Below are 16,336 nucleotides of genomic sequence, written 5' to 3'. Positions count from 1 at the left end.
TGCAGGTCTTTCCCACATTCTGGTTGGTTGTTTCTGTCTCCTGTTCTTCATTCCCATACAACAGAAAGTACTGTGAGGCCTGTGAACCCATCCAGCCAGCCTCCCATAAGGCAGCCCTGTGCACGCATCCCCTTCCAGGGCAGAGCACTCAACTTGTACCTTGAATTTGACTCCATGGTTCTCGAAAGGAGATTCACAAACCGCTGTACAGAGTCTCTTGGAAGGCTTGTTAAAGATGAAATTTCTAAGTCTCATCAGGACTGAGGAAGGAAAGGTACTGCAGCCTCCCCCAGGTGATTCTAATACTTGCCTTAATCAGAGAGTCATGGACTCCCTTGTCTGTTACCCTTCTAGAAGTAGCTGGGCCTTGGGGGTGGGAAGCAGATTGTCTTTTTTTTTTATTGTTTTGAAACAGGATCTCGCTCTTTCACCCAGGCCGTAGTGCAGTGGTGCGATCACGCTCACTGCAGCCTTAACCTCCCGGGCTCAATCCATCTTCCCATCTCAGCCTCCCAAGTAGCTGGGACTACATGCCACTATGCCTGGCTAAGTTTTGTAATTTTTTTATTTTTTATTTTTTGTAGAGTTGAAGTTTCACCATGTTGCCCAGGCTGATCTCGAACTCCTGGGCTCAAGCAATCCACCCGCCTCGGCTTTCAAAGTGTTGAGATTAGAGGCGTGAGCCACCACACCCTGCCAGATTGATCTTTATTTCCAAGAATGTTCAGACGGGAGGCTGTTTTTCCTCTCTCCCTCTTGGTCTAAGTCACTGTGGAAGCTGTGGAGTATTGGACTCTGTAAATACTGCAAACAGTGAAACTACTTAGGCTTAATGGTTAACTACTGGGCTTAACTACTTACAGAAAAATGCTTTCTCCGCTCTGCCAGTTCTAGGAAAGAGGACTGTTCCAGGGATTTATATGAGCTTGCACAAGTCATATGATTTCTTTGACTCTCCAGCAGGGGCGCCATTATACCATTTTTCTTATCTGAAATCCCTGCTCAGCACCTGAGGCCACTCTGCATATGGCTCCTGATCATCATTAACGTTCTACTCTACAATATAAGACTTCAAAAGCCCAGAGCTTGTTTTTCATCTATGTATCACCACTTAATGTTATGGAGACCTGGAAGCACCATTCGTCTTATAGACATCATAGCTTTGTAGAGTTATTATAACAATTTTCCATAGATGGCAGTAGAGTGACTAGAGAAGCCATCTTTTCCCTAATTCATGACACAGCCACCATATTGGCTTGGCTGCAACTCACATCCCCAGTGCTTAGAATACTTAGCACATGGTAGATACTCAATAAATATCTGCTGAATATATTTCCCCAACATTCTGGTGACAAAAATGTCATACAGAAAAGTTGAAACAATAATGCAATGAAGATCTATAGACCCCTATTTAGATTGAATAAATGTTAACATTTGCTATATTCGTTTTGTGTGTTTATGTGTTTACTTTTCTTGCTGAATCATTTGAAAGGTAGTTGCAATTATCATGACACTTGACCCATAAATATTTCAGCAGGCATCCCCTGAGAATTAGAACATTCTCTACATAACTGCAATACCATTATCACAACTAATAATAATTAATCATTATTTCCCAATACCACCTAATATCCAATTGTAGAAGTTGCTGGTGGTGCTCTACCCACATCCCCTTGGCCTACCTAGAAGTTACTTGCAAAGAGTTCCCGTATAGCCAGTGACTTCCTGAGCATCTTTGCCTGGACCTCTTGACCAGCTTGAGAGAGTACTCTCTGTCCTCACAGGGCAGGCTGAAAGTGCCGGAGAGTCAACACCTTGAGAGTGCCCCTCAGTTGCCGGAGATGGAGAGAAGCTGGTGATAAATACTAACACTTCCTTCCCTATCAGGAGTTGATTCTGAGGTGTGCTCCACCGAATACAACCTTGTCCAAGGCTCCAGGAGGACAGTTGCTCACAGTAGTAACCTTTAACACATGCTTTACTAGTTTCCTCCCTTCCCTATCTTACTTCCTTGCTATGCTTCCTGAGATCACTTTTTTTTTTTTTTTTTTTTTTTTTTGAGAAAGAGTCTCACTCTCTCACCCAGATTGGAGTTCAGTGGCCAGGTCGCAGCTCACCGCAACCTCCGCCTCCCAGGCTCAAGGGATTCTTCCGCCTCAGCCTCCCGAGTAGCTGGGATTACAGGCGCCCGCCACCATGCCCAGCTAATTTTTCTATTTTTAGTAGAGATGGGGTTTCACGTGGGCCAGGCTGGTCTCGAACTCCTGGCATCAAATGAAGCACCCGCCTCGGCCTCCCAAAGTCCTGGGATTACAGGAGTGAGCCACTGTGCCTGGCCGAGATCACCTTTAAATAAACTACTTGCACTCAAAAGCTCTGTCTCAGGGTCTGTTTTGGAGGGACCAAGAACCAAGACATCAATCCATTGCTAAATTCATTTTAAAATGACAATCTTGGATCCCTAGAGAGGCAAACTCAAAACCTGCTTAGGTGGTGCTTGCAACCCAGCCAACAGGAGCTGCTCTTAGCTCTGATTTTTGCTTGAACAATGCTATAGTGAGGTTGTATTGATTTAGGATGCCCTGCCAAGCCTATATTAATAATAATAGTAATAAGAGCTACTGTTTACTAAGAGCTTACTGTGTGGCAGCTTCACATGCTTCATTTCATTTAATCCTCATAGTGACTCTGTAGGGAGGGTACTATTACTATTTCCATTATATTGATGAAGACCCTGAGGCTCATGGAGGTTAAATAACTTTTCAGAATCACATAGCTAGTAAGAGGCAGATTGCTGGTGTGCTTCAACAGTGTGTTAAAATGTGTGGATAACTATAAATATTCTTCTGTTATATTTTTGTGTAAATGGGAGCAATAGTATTTGGCAGATAAAATTTGCATTGTTAATAATACCATAAACATAGTGTAATGCAAGGATCCCCCAATCGGGTGAGACCCTCAAGAGGATAAAACTGTTCCCTAGGCAAAGGTGGGCAGACTGCTTAAGGCCAGGAGTTTGAGACCAGCCTAGGAAACATGGCGAAATTTCGTCTCTACCAAAAATATATATATAAACAAAGTTTAGCTGGGCATGGTGACTCACACCAGTAGTCCTAGCTCCTTGGAAGGCTGGGAGGCAGAGGTTGCAGTCAGCCACGATCTTGCCATTGCACTCTAGCCTGGGTGACAGAGTGAAACCCTGTCTCAAAAAACGAACAAACAAACAAAAAAAACAGTTCCCTGCCATGCCTGGCTCGGTACAGCTTATGGACTGGGCTTGGGTTACCAGTGGTAACTAAGACTTTTCCAGCATTATTTAAGTTGTGTAGAATCTTCCAATGTTTTGACATCTGTGAAAGTCAAACTCCTTCTTGGACTTGTACCATCACAATCCCCAGGCTAGCAGATGATCAAAACGCAGCTATCTTACTTAAATATGACAATATTCAGTGAGATGCGCTACAGAGTTTTGCACAAGTTCAGGCTTTCTTGGAACAACACATCCCTGTTATTAACATCTGGCCCCACCTAGTAACCTAGGTACACATAGAAACTTAGATCTTAAGAAGATGTCTTTCCCAATTACTATCTTCTCTAAGACTCCATAAAGAGAAACAGACTTTGAACCCAAGTTATCTTATTTATTTGATCCTACTGTCATAAAGTGTTCAAATTCAAGTATTATAAAGGATTGTAACAGGGAAAGCATTTAGGGTTTTCAGGCAGAGGAACAGTTGGCCAAGGAAGTCAGCTTCTCAGAGTTCAAGAGGTAAGTGGTAAGACCGTCTTATATAGAAAGTAGAGAGTCATACAGATTAAAATCAAGCCAAGTGAGGGAAATACATTTTGAAAAGTTGCTGTGTCGATGGAGTGGAAAGAAAGAGAAGTCATAGATTTGCCCCCTTAATAGGGCGGGTGAGGTCTGGCAAGAAGCCTGCACTCTCAGTTTTTATTGAGTGCTTGTAGTGGAGAGTGCTTGAGAAAATTCTACTATTGACCACATTCTGCAATCATAACTGTTACAACACTGTGATAGAAATCTTTTTGGCAAATATTTAAAATTACAAAAGAATCAATATTAGTAGTAATTGCATCTTATGAAAAGATTGATGCAGGCTTGTCTGCCAGAAAGGGTGAGCCTGGCGTGAATGAAACTTACTCCTGTTGGGACAAGCCTGGGATGGAGAGGAGCAGAGTAGGTATAGGTATATTTCAGCTCTTGTAGGTTAATACCGGTGTTAAGGGGAGAGAACTCCAAGTGGTCAGGGACTGGAAAAGAATAACAGCAGTATTTATTTATTTATTTATTTATTTATTGAGACCGAGTCTTGTTCTGTCACCCAGGCTGGAGTGCAGTGGCACAGTCTCGGCTCACCGCAACCTCCACCTCCCAGGTTCAAGCAATTCTCCTGCCTCAGCCTCCCAAGTAGCTGGGATTACAGGTGCCCACCACTATGCCTGGCTAATTTTTTTTTTTTTTTTGTATTTTTAGTAGAGATGGGGTTTCACTATGTTGGTCAGGCTAGTCTCAAACTCCTGACCTCAGGTAATCCACCCGCCTCGGCTCCCAAAGTGCTGGGATTACAGGCATGAGCCACTGCACCCAGCCTAACAGCAGCTTCTTAAAGGAAAAGAATGTTAATCTAGGCAGTAGATTGGGTAGTAGGGTGGTTAAGAGTAGGGTAGTAGTAGGGTGGTTAAGAGCATGGTCTTGGGAGTCCTGGGTTCAAATCCTGACCTTGACATTTACTGTCTGTGGGATCCAGGCAAATTACATAATTTCTTTAAATCTATAGAAACGACCTCAAGAGCATTGTTGAGAGGCTTAATTGTGACAGAAACGATGTATGTAAAGGGTTTAGCACAGTCCCTGTTGCACAGAAAGTTTTCTATATGTGGTTCCACTATATTTATAGTAGTACCCTTGAAAGGAAGTAATGAATATACGTTTTTTTTCTCAGATGGAAGTGGAGAATATCTTAGGGAGAGGGAGAGGTGGAGCAAAAGCAAGAAGGGAGAAAGGACATCTTTGTTATTTATTATTTCCAGTACATATGGGTCAAGGGGAAGAGAGAGAGAGAATAGTGGGAGACAGGCAAGATTAACATGGTTTAAATTAGAGGCCATGTTTCAGTTGAGTCTTTTCTAAGTACACACCATTTCAATCTATGGGATTTGGAGTAATCTCAAAAACTCTCTATTATCAGAGAACATCTTTACAAAAACGACCCAAGAGAAACTTTCAGAACAAGAATTACTTTGTTCAGTAGGGACTGTCTGAGAATGACACAAGTTTCATTCTGTTAAAATGAAATTCTATCAGTTTCTCTAGGGAAGACTCTTGGTTTTATCTTCCCCAGGGCACCCTAACGCTGCTGTATCTGTCACAGCCTATTTCCTTGTGGTTTTCTTTATGTTGCTTTAAAAAAAAAAAAAATTCTTACTACTAAATGTACTTTGAACTTAGTCAGGCAGGGTTGTTTAATTAAAAGCTAGAAGTAGTACCGTTACCGCTGGGATGATTCATCCGGGACTTCACTTTAAATGCATAATAGACAGAAGGAAGGTTCACAAACCAAAGTACAAAACCAACAGCACTATTTTTCCCTTAGTAGATCCTACATTAACTCATTAAAGATGGCATGGAACAGCAGTGTCATAATGCAAATGGGAAGATTTCTTCTCTTAGTAATTTTATTTCTGCCACGTGAAATGACAAGTAAGTTAAAGTTCTTTTTGACCTCTTTTTAGATAAAGAAAAATTTCCAATTAAGAAAAATGATCAATGGGCATTGGATATATCCTTAAATTCCAAATTGAAATGACTACACAGTTAGCATGGCTCACAGTATAGGAGTTAGCTAACAATAAAAAATCAAATAGAGGCCGGGCGGGTGGCTCATGCCTGTAATCCCAGCACTTTGGGAGGCTAAGGCGGGCAGATCATGAGGTTAGGAGATTGAGACCATCCTGGCTAACACAGTGAAACCCCATGTCTACTGAAAATACAAAAAATTAGCTGGGCGTGGTGGCAGGTGCCTGTAGTCCCAGCTACTCGGGATGCTGAGGCAGGAGAATGGTGTGAATTCATTTCATGAGGCAGAGTTTGCAGTGAGCTGAGATGGCACCACTACACTCCAGCCTGGGCAACAGGGTGAGACTCTGTCTCAGAAAAAAAAAGGAAAAGTATTGTTTTTAGAGTTCTATTATTACAAGACAAGGTGAAGTATTTTAAAAGTAATGCGTAGTCATAGTAAAATAAATTAGGCAATCTATTAAAAAAAAAAGTACAAATACCCCTAAATACTTTCATCCAGAGATGACAACCACTCAATATTCCATATTTTTAAAAAAATACTAGACAATACCATTATCTTTACAAGTAGCTTAAGTTTTTTGTTTTTTGAGAAAGAGTCTCACTCTTGTCGCCCAGGCTGGAGTGCAGTGGCCTGATTTCAGCTTACTGCAACCTTCACCTCCCTGGTGCAAGTGATTCTCCTGCCTCAGCCTCCTGAGTAGCTGGGATTACAGGAGCCCGCCACCAGGCCTGGCTAATTTTTTTGTTATTTTTAGTAGAGACAGGGTTTCACTATATTGGCCAGGATGGTCTCAAACTTTTGACCTCAGGTGATCCGCCTGTCTTGGCCTCCCAAAGTGCTGGGATTACAGGCATGAGCCACCGTGCCCGGCCAGCTTAAGTTTTTTAAAAGGAAGGTTAATGTGTTTACAGAACATATCAACAAATGCTATCTGGGCTACAGGTTTCTGACAGATAAAATTCTTTTTTAGCTTTTGTTACTTGCTTCTAAACCAGGAAAATAAAAACCAAAATTCATACTACACAATGAATAGCTTTCTAAAAGTCAGAGCTGAAAGAAAAAAAAAAAACCTACTATGTATCCTGATCACCCAACCCACAAAGACTTGTCTACCACACAAACCCCAGCTACTTAAACATCTTTTTATTTTTCTTCACTGCCAAAACAATATTAAAACATTATAGATGCAAGACCCAATTTGTCCATAATCCTATCATTTAATCATAAAAGTGTTTTCAAATCAGTTCTTACTCATATGCATGTGCAATTTTGATACATTGGTAGTAATTATTAGAGCTTTAACTTATATTCTGCATTTTTTGCCTAATGTTTATACCGTAAATATTTTTCCATTTCATTCCCTTGTTTTCCTACTTTCAATCCCTTCAAGTAAATGTGTGTGTGTGTGTGTATTCAATATATATGGGATTTTTTCCTAAGTCTTTTTTCCATGAAAATGTGTGTATGTGTGTGTGTGTGTATACACACACACACATATATGATCTTTCTGTATGTATTGGTTTCTAACCTGGTGCTTCTCAAACTTCACTGCATATTACAGTCACCTGAGGGCTGGGGGTGAGGTGCTTTAAACAACACAATGCCCAGATTGCACTCACGTCAACTAATCAGATGTCTGGGGATGAGAACCAGGCATCAGTACTTTTTTTTTGGAGGCAGGGTCTTGCTCGGTCACCCAGACTGGAGTGCAGTGGTGCGATCTTGGCTCACTGCAACCTCCACCTCCTGGGCTTAAGTGATTCTCACACCTTATCCTCCCAAGTAGAACTACGGATGCACACCACTACGCCTGGCTAATGTTTTTTTTAATTATTATTATTTTTTGTGGAGAAGGGGTCTGACTATATTTCCCAGGCTGGTCTTGAACTCCTGAGCTCAAACGATCCTCCCGCCTCTACCTCCCAAAGTGCTGGGATTATAGGCGTGAGCCACTGCACCCGGCTACGTCAGTACTTTTTAAAAGATCCCCTGGTGATTCCAACGTGCACCAAAATTTGATGACCACATTTTAATCTTTTTGTTTTTCAGTTAACAATACATTATGAATATTTTTCATTATAAAATCATATAGATCAATATGACTATTTTTAATTGTTCAGAGTTTATTTTGTTCTACTGATGTAACGTAACTTATTTAACCAATCCGCTGTTCATGAGCATTTAGGTTGTTCACTCTGTATATCTAAATAGTTTCTCCCTATACTCCCAGGTTCTGTTTTAACTGTGAATGGTAAAACTGAGAACTATATCCTGGATACTACACCTGGCTCCCAAGTGTCTCTGATATGTGCTGTTCAAAATCACACCAGAGAGGAAGAACTGCTCTGGTACCGAGAGGAGGGGAGAGTGGATTTGAAATCTGGAAACAAAATCAATTCCAGCTCTGTCTGTGTCTCTTCCATCAGTGAAAATGACAACGGAATCAGCTTTACCTGCAGGCTGGGGAGGGATCCATCCGTGTCCATTTCGGTGGCACTGAATGTTATTTGTGAGTGAGGGGAACAGAAACGGCTAGTGGGTCTGTAATGTCTGTAATATATGAAGTGGTAGTTGAAATCTAGGTCTTGGTATTGCCACGTTGCCCAATTTATGCTCCCACCACAAAGCATGAGAGTACCTATTTCCCCTCACCCTCATGAGCACTGAGTATCGTCAAACTCTGAGAATTTGCCAGCCTCCTTTGAAATTCTCTTTTCCTTCTTTCTTTCTTTTTTTTTTTTAGACAGAGTCTCGCTCTGTTGCCCAGGCTTGAGTGCAGTGCAGTGGCACGATCTTGGCTCACTGCAACCTCTGCCTTCCCGGGTTCAAGCGATTCTCCTTCCTCGGCGTCCTGAGTAGCTGGTACAGGCACCCACCACCACACTCAGCTAATTTTTAATTTTTTTATTTTTAGTAGAGACGGTGGGGTTCACCATGTTGGCAGGCTGGTCTCAAGCTCCTAACCTGAAGTGATCTGCCTACCTCAGCCTCTCAAACTGCTGGTATTACAGGTGTGAGCCACTGCGCCCAGCCTATTTTCAATTTTTAAATTAAGAATGAGGGTGTTCACCTTTATGTAAACATATTGGCCTGTTTTGTTTGTTTCCGTGAAATGCCTGCTTGTATCCTTAACTCATTTTTTTCTGTTGGGTTTTATGCCTTTTTCTCATTAATCTGTACGAGGGTTTTGTGGATTAAGGAAATTAGTCCTTTGTCATTTTGAATTGTAAGTATTTCTCCTACTTGTTTTTGAAAATTTTTATAATTCTTTTTTGCCATATTGAAATTTTAAACGTTTATATATTTAAAGCTACAAGTCTTTTCCTTTGTAGTGCCTAGCTTTTGTGTTCTGCTTAGACAGATTTTCATGGCCTGGCACAGTGGCTCATGCCTGTAATCCCAACACTTTGGGAGGCAGAGGCAAATGGATCACTTAAGATCAGGAGTTCGAGACCAGCCTGAATAACATGGCGAAACCTGGCCTCTACTAAAAATACAAAAATTGGCCAGGTGCAGTGGTGGGCACCTGTAATCTCAGCTACTCAGGAGGCTGAGGCAGGAGAATTGCTTGAACTAAAGAAGCGGAGGTTGAAATGAGCTGAGATGCCACCACTACCCTTCAGCCTGGGCAATACAGTGAGACCCCATCTCAAAAAAAAAAAAAGATTTTCATTAGGGAATCTTTAAACATTACCTTAAAGTCAAAAAAGATGAAGCTCTTCAATGACTGGGTTCCAGGTATTGGTAACCTGTTGGTGGAACTGTATAGGCTTAGGGGACTGTCAAGTGATATTATGTAGGTGATCACATGGGTCATTGGGTGAAAAGCTGGTTCTGCATGAGAAAGGTGTGGATGGTATGGCGATGGGTGAGGTATGATGATGCAGTATGATTTGGTAGAAAGACCCACCTATCTCTACAAACATAACATAGTGAGACCCTATTTCTACCAAAAAAAAAAAAAAAGTATGTTTTTAATTAACTCGGCATGGTGGCACACACCTGTAGCCCCAGCTACTCAGGAGGCTGAGGCTAAAGGATTGCCTGAGCCCAGAAGGTTAAGGCTTCAGCGAGCTATGATTGCCCCACTGCATTTCAACCTAGGCAACAGAGTGAGACCCTGTCTCAAAAAAAAAAAAAAAAAAAAGACAGCTAAGGAAACTAAGGCCCGGACTAGGGGCTCAAATCATAGCTGCGTCTGAGAACAAAACACTAATTCCCAAGCTTCTAATTCTAACCTAGTGCTTAAGTGCTTATTCCATGAAACCTCTTTTTTTGTTTGTTTGTTTGTTTGTTTGTTTTTGGAGACAGCGTCTCACTCAGTCACCTACACTAGAGTGCAGTAGCACAATCTCAACTCACTGTAACCTCTGCCTCCCAGGCTCAAGTGATCCTCCTGCCTCAGCCTCCCAAGTAGCTGGGACTACAGGCACGCACCACCACACTGAGCTGATTTTTGTATTTTTTGTAGAGACGGGGTTTTGCTGTGTTGCCCGGGCTGATGGAACTCTCTTAAGGGAGACACGGCAGAAATGCCAACAATGTGGTTTGATGACTTAAAGAAATTGTTTTCAGTTTTCCAGCCTCAATCCACTTTTAAAATTCTCTTTATAGCAATCTCCTAAATATCATTGTTGCTAAGTGTGTGTGTGTATAGTTAATTGCTCAGTAATCCATAATGACAGTACTGACACAAAGTCATCAACCAATAAATCAAAATGAGCTCATAAAACGTGACAAGGATATTATGTACCCTTCAAAGGCAGGACCATTATTGTTATAAATAGCAGCTCAAGAACTAAATGGAAGCTTGATAATACACTGTTTGGGGGAGAATATGGAGAAACAGTTTCTCTCATACATCACTGCTGAAAGTTTAAATTAAGAACTCCTCTTTCATAATACCTATCAAAATTAAAAGTGTGCGTATCCTATGACACAGCATTTCTCCTTCTAGATGTTAACCTTGGAGAAATACATGCACGTAGGCATAAAGAGATATGTACAAGGATGTTTATTGTATCATTGCTTAACATTTTAAAATGAAAACAACCTAATGCCCATCAAAACACAAATGATTAAAGTAATGCATTCTAAAAGCAATAAGCTAGATCTCTGTGGTTCAATATGAACATATCTCAAAAACATGCAAGTTATTGAGAGAAATGAAGTATTTTATGTAAATCCTTTCCATGCCCCTAAAATAATGTGATATATTTCCTATGGGTACACTATATGTATAGAAAACTATTTAGGAAAAAAGAAAGATAGGGAAGGATTTACACCAAACTCATAGCAGCGGGTATCTCTGGGGGTCAGGAAGTGACCAGCTTGGATCTTAGCTTTATCTGAAATGTACTAATTTTTACAGAGGGGATATTCATATATACTGATGTGCTTAAATTAATTTCAAATAGTTAAATAAAAAGAAATCACTAATAGAATCTGTCCACAAATGGAATTGCTCTATTTGGCAATTATGTTCTCTATTCCAGCAGCTTCCTGCATATCTGAATACCATATAACATCCTTGTTGGATTTGATACAGAATTCAAGCTCATTCCAAAGAGCAACAAAATGTCATTCTTCTGAGACAGTTATTAATAGCACAGCCTACTCAGGGTCTAATTATTCAGTGTGCAGATTATACAAGCTCCTTTTTCCTCCTTCTCCGTCTCTATCTTTTTCCTAGTTCCCACTCTCCAACCATTTCACTACTATTCTGCACTTCTGCCAGAATATACAAGGTGATATACATGTTTGACTGTCTATGGGTCTACAACTCCCCTTATTGTAGAGGGAAGAAGGAATTGCTCACACAGAGGGATGAGAGGGACTCACGTGCCTTCCACAGATGCCAGAGTTCTCATGCTTAGAACACCTGGGAGGAGGACATTATTTCTAGAGCACCACTGAGAAAACGCAGAGATGCATTGGTAAATATGTTACCAAGGCAATGGTTAGATAAAATGCAAAAACAGACGGTGAGAGTAACCCTCAAAACCACCACCACCGTAATAATAATAGTAGCTAGCACTGTGGCAAATTCTTTACAGAGATTATTTTATTTAATCTTTACAGCATCTCAGGAGATGTATGATTATCCCATTTTTTTACATGAGAAATAGAGGCCTTAGCAGTTAGTTAACGGTCTCAAAGTCACAGTAAATGGTGTAGATGGAATTAGGTCTAATTGCAGTGTACGCCTTCTTAATTTTGTACTGTTTTGTGCAACACTGGCACAGGTTGGTTTATTAAGTCTCAGAGAACAAAGACTCAAGGGTTATACTCTTGGGTAGTGTTACATATTGTCTGCTTGTCATAGATTCATTACTATATATCATGCTCATAATCATATATTGTTTCATGGTTTGTCTTCTTCATCACATTAAAAGTTCTATGAGGTTTGGAACTGGAAGTGTGATTTGCCCTTGTTACCCCAGTGCTTGGCACACAGTACGTATTTAATAAATTTTTGTCAAATGAATAAATGACCACATGAGATAGACTGAAGGAAAACTTTGAACTCTGACAGTGAACTACTGCTTATCAGCTAATTAAATCTAAATGCTTGAGTCTTGCAGTTCCTCCTGTCCTAAGTGGAAACGACTTCCAAACAGTTGAGGAAGGCAGTAACGTGAAGCTGGTTTGCAGTGTGAAAGCCAACCCCCAGGCTCAAATGATGTGGTACAAAAACAGTAGTCTCCTGGATTTAGAGAAAAGCCATCACCAAATCCAACAGACAAGTGAGTCTTTTCAGCTGTCAATCACCAAAGTTGAGAAATCTGACAACGGAACCTACAGTTGTACTGCAAAGTCATCTCTGCAAACGGAGAGCTTGGACTTTCACCTGATTGTTAAAGGTAACTCTCTTTTTAAGTAATACTCAGCACAGTGCAAAACTCACGCCAGATGCTCAGTAAATATTTTTGGTGACATTAAATGATAATAACAATTATGATTAGTGGCTAGGATTTTCTTTGGAGAATCATCCCCATCCAAGGATTTTTCCACTAAGAATCCTGGTCCATCCTTTTAGGGAAATCATGCCCATTCCGTACACGACACTGTTTTTTGAGCAAAGATCCTTTCTTAGAACAAAATATAGGAAACAATTCTGCTTGGCTTTTAGGGAGGAGTATTTCCATGAATTCTTCTGGGCAACGAGGTGTGTAGCAACTGGACTTTTGAGTTCATAGCTTCATAACTAACAGAAGAGAAGTAAAAAACACACAGAGAAGAGAAATTATGACTAGATAAGAAAATGGATCTCTACAATCACTCCTAACTCAAATTCTAACCTGTAGGCTAATCAGCAGAGAGAGTAGGAAAAAATAAGGGGGAAAAAAACCCTTTCTCTTGGATTCATGCTTCATCTACCCAGGGTTATCACCTCTACAATGACAGAGCAAATGACCATCTGTGGGGTTTTCCCTCCTCATATTTCTCGCTCATACAAAAAGAGAAAGGCAAAATGCCTGGGGTAGCAGATGCCGAAAATGCTCATTCACACATTGTCTGCTCTCATGCTAGCACACCAGAAGCAGCCCAACAAGCTGAGACTCCCATATCTTGTTATTCGCTTTGTCATTTGCCTCCCTGTACCCACTCATTACCAGTCTTGCCAGTCCCCAGGAAGCCAACTGAACCCCTGCCAGAAGTGTTGTGGTGATATAACCTTAGCGTGTCTTATTTCCTTCCCCTTGAGGGGAAGGTTATGGGATATGAACAGAGTGGCTGGTGGGGAAGAAGAGTTACTGGAGGTTGAATGCCCGTCACTGTGATTCCTGGAATGACCAGTAATTCGTCCTGCAGAGCACTAACAATTGCTCAGGGGCTCCTTGTTTTAAAAAATCAAACCCACAAATATCCTGAGTACCCATGAGATAGAAGCAGTGAAAAAGCTTTGTGGCTATTTACCTCCCCCAAGACCACAAAAGCATGGAAGGGTGGGCCTCATGCCCTGCCATCCTAAGTGACTATGAACACCACACTTGGGGGCCAGGGAATTATATCCCTCCTGGTTAAGAAGAAATCATAATTGTTCTGTGTCACATTTTAAAAAAAATACAGCTTATGTGGCAATCAGGATGCTAGCTTAGCAAATTGGCTTTCAGGTGGGCAGAAACTTGTTTTGGGTGGGGCTCTTCCAAACTAACTTGTTTTTCTTATTTCTTCTTGCTTAGCTACTTCCCACGGCGGGCGGCATAAATGCTCTGCTGCTGGGGCTCAGGCTAAATGCCAAGATTTTCATGAGGCCTCTCCTGGCTTCACGGCTCAGTGAGGAAGTACCTAAATGAGGCCATGCAAAGCTACAAATGACATCACAGATCTTTTCTTGAGCACAAGATTTAGCCCATGTGTTGGGATTATTTAACCATGATGAATATGGGAGGGAAATATCAGGTCTGGTTACAAATGAGACCGTAAAACAGGACAAGGGGAGAGGTGCAGTTATGCAATTACCCTCGCCACAGTCTCTTTTTCCTTTCTTTTTCTTTTATTTTTTTTGAGACAGGGTATCGCTCTGCCACGTAGGCTGGAGTGCACTGGTGTAATCATAGTACACTGCAACCTCATCCCCCCAGGCTCAAGCGATCTTCCCACCTCAGCCTCCTGAATAGCTGGGACAGGTGCGTGCCACCACAACCAGCTAATTTAAAAAATTGTTTTTGTAGAGATGAGGTCTTGCCATGTGGATCAGGCTGGTCTTGAATTCCTAGGCTCAAGCAATCTGCCACCTCAGCTTCCCAAAGTGCTGGGGTTACAGGCATGAGCCACCATGCCCAGACCAAAGTCACTTTCAACAGAAATTTGAAATCCTAAGCAAGCCAATGGGTAAGGTTGTTTACTTCAGTTTGTTTATAGAATAAGAACTGTCGGCCGGGCGCTGTGGCTCATGCCTGTAATCCCAGCACCTTGGGAGGCCAAGGCGGGTGGGTCACGAGGTCAGCAGTTTGAGACCAGCCGGACCAACGTGGTAAAACCCTGTCTCTACTAAAAATACAAAAAAAAAAAAATTAGCCGGGCATGATGGCCGGGCACCTATAATCCCAGCTACTTGGGAGGCTGAGACAGGAGAATTGCTTGAAACCAGAAGGCAGAGGTTGCAGTGAGCCAATATCGCACCACTACACTCTAGCCTGGGCAACAAGAGCAAAATTATGTCTCAAAAAATAAGTAAATAAAAGACAGAGTAAGAGCTGTCACATATGGCTTCATTTTATCTGGCTTGGTAAAAATATTCCAACCGGTGAATGAATTCTGATTTCTTTTTCTAATTGTCCTACCTTTACTTCCCCTTTGTTTTGACATCTCGCAAATAGAGGGACTCCCCAGTAAGGTGAGGGCCCTTTGGTGTGTCCCAGAGCTGGCTAGTACAGAACCAGGGCTTACTAGAAAAAGGCTCACTGTGCAAAGTTTCTCCATAGGGGTGATGTGACCCATACCTTCATGAGAATAATTTTTAGAAACAGCCAAGAGAGGGCAAAAATTTAATCCATTTATTCCCCAAAATTATCAAGAGCAGGAAAATTATAAAAAAAGTAATTACAGGCTGCGTGGGATGGTTCATGCCTGTAATCCCAGGACTACGGGAGGCCAAGCGGAAGGGTTGCTTGAGGCCAGGAGTTCCAAAACAACCTGGGCAACTTGCTGGGACGCTGTCTCTACAACAAATAGAAAAATTAGCTGGGTGTAGTGGCACGCACTGGTAGTCTCAACTACTCAGGAGGCTAAGGTAGGAGGATCTCTTAAGCCCTAGAGGTCGAGGCTGCAGTGAGCCATGATCATGCCACTGCACTCCAGCCTGGGTGACAGAGTGAGACCCTGTCTCCAAAAATAATAATAATAATAATAATTGGTTAGTGTGTTATACAGTTATGGGGACAGGGGAGATAAACCCTATTTCTTAATCTTAAGGTATATAGGGATTGGGCTTTGAAATTAAATTTACCTAAAGTCACTTCTTCCCCTCTTCCCTGGCTTTTGCCCTTCACTTGCTATTTCATGACCCTGTTTCCTTTCTAATACTTAATCTGTAGTATCTGTTTGTTTAATGTCTGTCTCCCCCACTAGAAGATGAGCTCCATGAAGGCAGAGGAGCCTTCCACACCTGTCCTATTTTTTGCAGAGCTGAGCACAGTGCATAACACACATTAGTCACCCAGTAAATATTTGTTGACTGCACCTCAATCCATAAACTCAATTGTACAAGAAATAGCACATGCTCAATTTCCTTTAAATGCCTAAAATGTTATTTAAGCCATGACTGAAGCTCCTTCCCCTCGTTGGGGGGCATCAGAATCCAGGGGCTTGGACAAGGTCACTTAAAAACCTTTGTTGACCTTAAGCACTTTTACTTTATTATTTTTTTTTAAGAAACGGGGTCCTGCCAGGTGCAGTGGCTGACGCCTATAATTGCAACACTTTGGAAGGCCCAGGTAGGAGAACTGCTTGAGGTCAGGAGTTCAAGACCAGACTGGGCAACATACCCAGGCTCCATCTCTAAAAAAAAT

At 41.6% G+C, this 16,336-nt stretch overlaps 1 protein-coding gene across 1 annotated transcript in view; it reads left to right on the top strand.

The window, feature by feature from the left end:
- Positions 1-3,731: 3,731 nt before the first annotated feature.
- The window catches only part of TMIGD1 (transmembrane and immunoglobulin domain containing 1), an 18,288-nt gene continuing 5,683 nt past the window's right edge, over positions 3,732-16,336 (top strand). The window contains exons 1-4 of the mRNA XM_011940861.1: positions 3,732-3,769; positions 5,613-5,719; positions 8,050-8,328; positions 12,404-12,682. Of these exons, the coding sequence (XP_011796251.1) occupies positions 5,638-5,719; positions 8,050-8,328; positions 12,404-12,682 (640 nt within the window). The 5' untranslated portion in view covers positions 3,732-3,769; positions 5,613-5,637. The remainder of the gene's footprint in view (positions 3,770-5,612; positions 5,720-8,049; positions 8,329-12,403; positions 12,683-16,336) is intronic.

Source organism: Colobus angolensis, unplaced genomic scaffold (genome assembly GCF_000951035.1).
Source record: "Colobus angolensis palliatus isolate OR3802 unplaced genomic scaffold, Cang.pa_1.0 Scaffold193, whole genome shotgun sequence".
Taxonomy (NCBI): Eukaryota; Metazoa; Chordata; class Mammalia; order Primates; family Cercopithecidae; genus Colobus; species Colobus angolensis.
This window is presented reverse-complemented; position numbering and strand designations above follow the sequence as displayed.